Source organism: Myotis brandtii, unplaced genomic scaffold (genome assembly GCF_000412655.1).
Source record: "Myotis brandtii unplaced genomic scaffold, ASM41265v1 scaffold1814, whole genome shotgun sequence".
Lineage (NCBI taxonomy): Eukaryota > Metazoa > Chordata > Mammalia > Chiroptera > Vespertilionidae > Myotis > Myotis brandtii.
In genome coordinates, this window is record NW_005356728.1 from 861,084 (window position 1) to 867,189 (window position 6,106).

Here is a 6,106-nt window from a genome sequence, read left to right on the forward strand (position 1 = left end):
CGGACTCCAAGATCTGCTTGCCCCTTACACCTCAGCTTCTGCCATTTCTGGAGCCCATCTATGTGCCAAATACCATTAGTTGCATTATCTCACTAATCCACACAACAACCCTATGAAATAGGCTTTCATTTCCCTGTTACAGATGAGGAAACTAAGGCTCCGAGAGGTTGAGTAACAGCCGGGAAGACTCTCACAGAGCTGCTGTGAGGATTAGATAATACTCACAGTTACTTCCCCCGAGCTCAGCACACACAATGACCTCCTGGAATGGAGTTCATTGTGATTAGTATTATTATTAACATTGTGTGATGGAACTGGGAGTGGCCCTAGCTCTGTCTGTCTCCAGAGCTGGCACCCACCATGAACTCTGAGTGGGTCTGTTCTTGAGAAGCCTGGGTTGGTGGGGGCAGGCGAGGGCTGAGTTGCTGGATGTGGGCAGTCATTTGGGTGACCCCTAATCCCTTTGGCACAGTGAGTATCAACCAGGGTGGCAGGAATTTCCTCACATTCACAGTGGCTAACATTTCAACACCATCCCCACCACCCTCCGAGGCTTTTTATATTTTGTTTACCTTTTACTAATTTCATATGCTAAAGAGTTTAAAGAGTTCCACCCTGAAATACTTGGGTTTGCATCTCTAAAAACAAGAACATTCTATTACCTAATTTTATCACACACAATAATTCCTTCATATCGTCAAATGGCCAATACAAATTCAAATCTCTCCAGTTGTCCCAAAATTGCCTTTTCCAGCTGCTCTATCTGTCCAGCCCAGGAGTACATGCGGCATCTAGTTGCTCTGTCCTTTTGAGAATCTTTTAACCCAGACCAGTCCTTTTTTCTTGCTACTAACTTGCTAATGAGACAGCCAGTGGTCCTGTAGAATTGTTCCACGTTTTGGGTCTGTCTGCATCCTGGCAGGCGGTTTACATGACCAGATTTCATCAGAGGTGATGTCCTTCGCATCAGGGAACACATATCCAAGTCCTGCTCTTAATGATCCCAACATGGACCACTAGCGCGGGTAAAGGGGTGACAGTCTGGTCCCACTATTGTAAAGTCAGCTTTTTCTCTTGGAGCCAGTGAATGTCCAGTGCTCTGTCTACCCCATTTGTCACACAGGTTTTGACAACAATTGATAGGTAATCCTTGCCTGAATCAATAATTTATTTAGTAGTTGCAAAAAGGTTTACTTTCAAATTAGCTGTTACTTTTCTGTAGTTTTCTTTTTAAAAAAAAAAATGTATTTTATTGATTTTTTACAGAGAGGGATAGAGTTAGAAACATCCATGAGAGAGAAACATCGATCAGCTACTGGGGGTGTGCCCGCAACCAAGGTACATGCCCTTGACCAGAATCGAACCTGGGACTCTTCAGTCCACAGGCCGACACTCTAGTCACTGAGCCAAACTGATCAGGGCTGTAGTTTTCTTGATCATCTAGGATTTCCCTGAAACACAGTGCCTTATGAAAAGGCAGCATATGAGCTTATTCTCTTTAATTATCTTTTTTTTAAAAAAATTCTCACCCAAGGATATTTTTCCATTGATTTTTAGAGAGAGTGGGAGAGGGAAAAACAGAGAAATATCGATGTGAGAGAAACACATCAATTGGTTGCCTCCTGCATGCGCCCTGAACAGGGCCTGGGGAGGAGCCTGCAATCGAAGTCTGTGCCCTTGACTGGAATCGAACCCAGGACCCCTTGATCCACAGGCCGATGCGCTATCCACTGAGCAAACTGACTAGGACTAATAATATTTTTAAAGGATTTTAATCAACTGCAATCATTCTTTTTAATGATTGTCACAACTTTGGTCAGTGGAGACCCTTTCAAGTTGGGTCCTATCATGACCTCATTAATCCTTAAAAGCGTCCTTGCTTTCATTCACCTCTACCTTTCCTGCTCCAGACCTGGAATCGGCCACTTCTCCAGGGAGTCCTGGTTCCTTTTAGCAAAAAATATTTAGAGATTAAAATCTGAGCACTCTGGGGTCCTCATTTGAAATATGTGGCACATCCTTTACAATATGAGTGTCTTAAGGCCACACCAACGGGGCCATTGCTTTGTGGCCCAGAGGAAACAGCCTGGAAGCCAGTCCCTCCACCTGGCAGCCCCTCCAGCCTGCAGCCCTCCTGGCACCTGGGATTGCCCTGGAGGAGGATGTGGAGGATGTGGAAGTGAGTTGGAGCTCATCTGTCCGGGACACACTAGGACCCTAGGATCCCTCCCTTCTAGTGGTGCGGATATGGGGGTGGGACCTCTCTGCTCCAGGCCTCTCGATCTGAGTTCTGGGAGCAGGTTCCTGAGGAGGCCGGCTGTGCTGAGGCTGGGCTGGCCTGACCCCCTCCCTCCTTCTTGGCAGCAGAGGCCCCCATCCGGTGCTCGGCCTTCGCCCCCCAGGCTCTCAGGTCCTACGCTCCTCTTCTTCCTCCTGTGGCCCTTCATTGTCCAGTGGCTCGTCAGGCAGTTTCGGACCCTGAAGAGGTGATTCTCAATGGAGGAGTCTGCAGCCAACGAAGGAGGCTATGTGCCCCCAGTCCTGCTGTGCCCGGAGCCTTCCAGGGTTTAAGAGAACAGCATTAACTCCACCCGCCACCACTACCAATCAGTGTTTGCCTTGGCACCCCTCCCCTAATGGGGAGCACGGCAAATCAGACCCCACCCTTCCCGCAGCTTCACAGGATGCTTCTCCCACCCCCACCCCCAGTCCATCCCGGGTTTCCTGGGAAGGCTGCAGTGGCAGCGCCCGTCCCGGGTTCTGGGTTGGCCGGTGCCTGGGGGCGGGGCTGCCCATCTCAGCTTCTGCCCTCCCCAACCCTGGGTCACCTGACTTCTCCCAGCTCAGCCTCTCCCCGCGGAGGCCCGGCTGTCGGGCAGGTTGGGTTTGGCCGGGTCCTGGGATTGGTTGCCTGGGAGGCTCGGGAGGGAGGCCCGGCTGTCGGGCAGGTTGGGTTGGGCCGGGTCCTGGGATTGGTTGCCTGGGAGGCTGGAGGGAGGCCCCGCCGAGCTGGGGGAAGGCAGAGAGCAGGCCCCGGGAGGGCGAGCGCTCCGTGTGCTGGCCTTCCTCTCCCCGCGCACACTCAGGACGTCTTCTCTGAAGATTCACTTACAAATGAATGTTTCACTAAATAAAATAAACAATCTTCTGCATCTACGAAGTGAGGCGGAAATCGAGTCCCGAGCGCCCGAGGCACAGTCCCTCCCCTGCTCCCCCACCCATGTCCCTTCGACCACCCGAGAGGCCACTGGGTGATGTTTCTGGGGAAGGTTGTCCCTCCTCCATGGAAAGTGAAGGGAGCACAGAGCCGGGGGGGCCCTGGGAGGGGAGCGGGCCGCACCCGCCGCGGGGTAGGGCCAAGGACTTCCCCTCACTCCCCCGTCGGGGGCCCAGAGGGAGGTCACCCGTAAGACAAGAGCGGCTGCTCCCGGGGGTGGGCGCGTAGGGCTGGGGTCCAGGCACCAGGCCTGGAAGTGCCCCTTCCCGTGATCTCCCCCTGGGCTTTCCCAGGGAGCTTTCTGGAAGGCCAAGACCTAGTCCTAGTGGGAGCCTTTGCCCCGCCCGTAGGCATGGGGGCGGGGCGGGGACCTGCGCCAGGAGCCCCTCTTTGGTGTGGGCAGAAGCCCCAGTGGGCACAGACCTCCCAGTAACATTTATTCTTCTCACCTCCTAGCAACTCCGGCCTCCCTTGGGTCAGCACCAGCCCTGTCCTCTAGGCCGTGTTGGCGCTCAGGCCACTGGCCAGGTCCCCCCGTGGAGGGCTGCAGCAGCCTGGAGACCGCTGTTGCTGCCACCTGGGGCCCAGGGCCTTCCTGCCCCTGGGTGAGGAAGAGTAGTTCTGAATGCCCCTCCCTGGAGATCCTTAAACTCCTGAGTTACCTGGGTCAGCCCTGGCCTTGCCCACTCTCCCAGGCTCGGCCATCTGTCTTTTATCCTCAGTCCTTTTCTCAAGGTGGATCCCCCCCGAACAGACACATGGGCCCTGCTGCTCCACAGCTGGCCCAGGGTTACACGCCGAGGCCACAGCAGGGCAGGGGGAGAGGGACAGATTGGTGCTGGGATGCAGGGTGGAGCGGAAGCCAGCTCTACCACTTGCACACACTAATTGTTGTGACTTGGGCAAGACAAGATCTTTTAAAAATATGTATATTTTTTATTGATTTCAGAGAGGGAGAGGGATAGAAACATCAAATGATGAGAATCATCGATCTGCTGCCTCCTGCATGCCCTCGAGTGGGGATGGAGTCCAGGCATATGCCCTGATTGGAACTGAACCATGACCTCCTGGTTCATAGATTTACACTCAACCACTGAGGCACACGGGCCGGGCAAGACAAGATCTTGATTGCTCTGAGCCTGGGTTGTCTTGTTTGTGAAATAAAGATGGTGACCATAAGGCAGTCCTGGGGTTTAAATGACCAGGGTATATAAAATGCCTGGCAAAGGGTTAAAACTCAGCTAAGAGTAAGGGCCTGGCCTCCGGTTTGATAGCATTCTAGAATTCCACCACCTATTAGTCTGGGAACCCCAGTATGACAAATGAGTCCATGCAGCTGAGCCTTGTCCAGAAAACTGAGGCTGGGCTCAGCTATACCTTCCAAATTCCCTGATTAAGGGTACCCAGGAGTCCCTTGGAGTCTAAAAATGTGGTAACAAACTGGGGGTCTCGGACTCCCTGATAGAAGATGAGGCCCCAGGGGGAGGCCTTCCTGCCCCGGGGTTCTCAGGGAGCCCCTGGCGCCCACCCAGTGCTCCCAGTGTGAGGAACCTCCTGCTTGACGGAGGAAGCAGCGCAGAAGGCAGGCTTTTCAGGTGGACTGAGTTCTCAGCAGCTCGGGGAAAACAGGCTGGGATGGTCAATTTCAAAACACCTGGCTGTGCCCCACAGGCACCCTTGCTTGCCTCTCCCTTTGGGCATGCGCTCGCCACTTTCTCACAGAACCACTCCTGAACATGATGCTGCTCTTCATAGAATGCCCTTCTTTATGCCACTTTGCCTGGAAACCATTCATCCTTCAAAGACGGCTAATAAGTCACTTCCCCTTGAAACCTGTACACAATTGTCAACTCCTAAGCAGCTGGGCTCACCGGCTGCTAGCTGATTTTTGTCCCCTGCCATTTTGGCTCACTGTGTTTGATGGCCTCTTTACACAGTCTCTGAGCAGCAAGGATGACATGTTAAATATCATGCCCTCCTATCAAATCTTTGCTAAATGAAGGAAAAAGGGGCCTGAATTATGCTTAAGTTGTTAGGAATGAAAAGGAACTAAATCTAGAGTTCTTGGGGAGGAAAAAAAGGAATTCTGTGTTTGTAACAAAGAAAAATGGCCCGGGGCGTCACAAAGACCTTCACACTAGCTGGAGTTGCCACTTCGTTGTCATGTGACCTTGGACAAGTCACTTAATTTCTCTGAGTCTTAGAGACTTTCCATCTCTAAGATGGAGGCAATAATTTCTATCCTTACTCCCTGGGCCGTGGTGGGGTCAAATGGTTCTGCGGTAAAAGCACATTATCCGGTAAAAAGCTGTTGGGATGTCAGCCGCTACTGCTATTAAGGGAGAAATAATCAGAATGGGTCACTGGGAGGAGGGAGAAGTGACGATTAGGATGGGTTTAGGCCTAAGTAATTAGGACCAAAGGGTTGAGCTGCTCCCAGGCCCTGTCCTTGGGGCAGGTGCTCGGAATCCGGAATCCGGAGAATATTCTCCAGAACAAGCCTTCCTCCCGCTCCCCATGAATCTATCCCGTCCGGGGCCAAGCCCCGGCCCCCGTTTTGGGATAAAGCCTCCTCCCTGGGGAGCCTCTGGCTGCTCCCCTCCCGGTGGTGCCCCGCACCCACTGCCGAGGAAGCGCCTCTGCAGGCGATACCCCTCCTCTCAGGGAGACAGGGTTGATTAAATCCACTATTAATTACTTAATTCACCAACAAGGAGTTCACCAGCGGGCCCGACTCCCCTGTCCGTCTCAGGAAATGCTCTGAACAGACCACGTCGGCCCCAAGAGGCCATTTTCTTCGCTAGAAGCTGAGGCCCCGGGGGCGAGGCCTTCCTACCCCGGGGTTTCCAGGGAGCCCCTGGCGCACACCCCGCGCTCCCCGGATACCGG

General features: G+C 53.2%; 1 protein-coding gene across 5 annotated transcripts in view; it reads left to right on the forward strand.

Moving 5' to 3' along the window:
* ACBD4 (acyl-CoA binding domain containing 4) overlaps nucleotides 1–3,156 on the forward strand; it is a 7,142-nt gene extending 3,986 nt beyond the window's left edge. For 2 of the 5 annotated variants that reach the window (XM_005863870.2, XM_005863871.2), the window contains exon 10: nucleotides 2,368–3,156. In XM_005863870.2, the coding sequence (XP_005863932.1) occupies nucleotides 2,368–2,490 (123 nt within the window). In that variant the 3' untranslated portion in view covers nucleotides 2,491–3,156. Of the gene's footprint in view, nucleotides 1–2,364 lie in introns of all 5 variants that reach the window. The other 3 variants (XM_005863869.2, XM_014537761.1, XR_001361626.1) reach the window with 2 other exon arrangements.
* The last annotated feature ends 2,950 nt before the right edge of the window (nucleotides 3,157–6,106 follow it).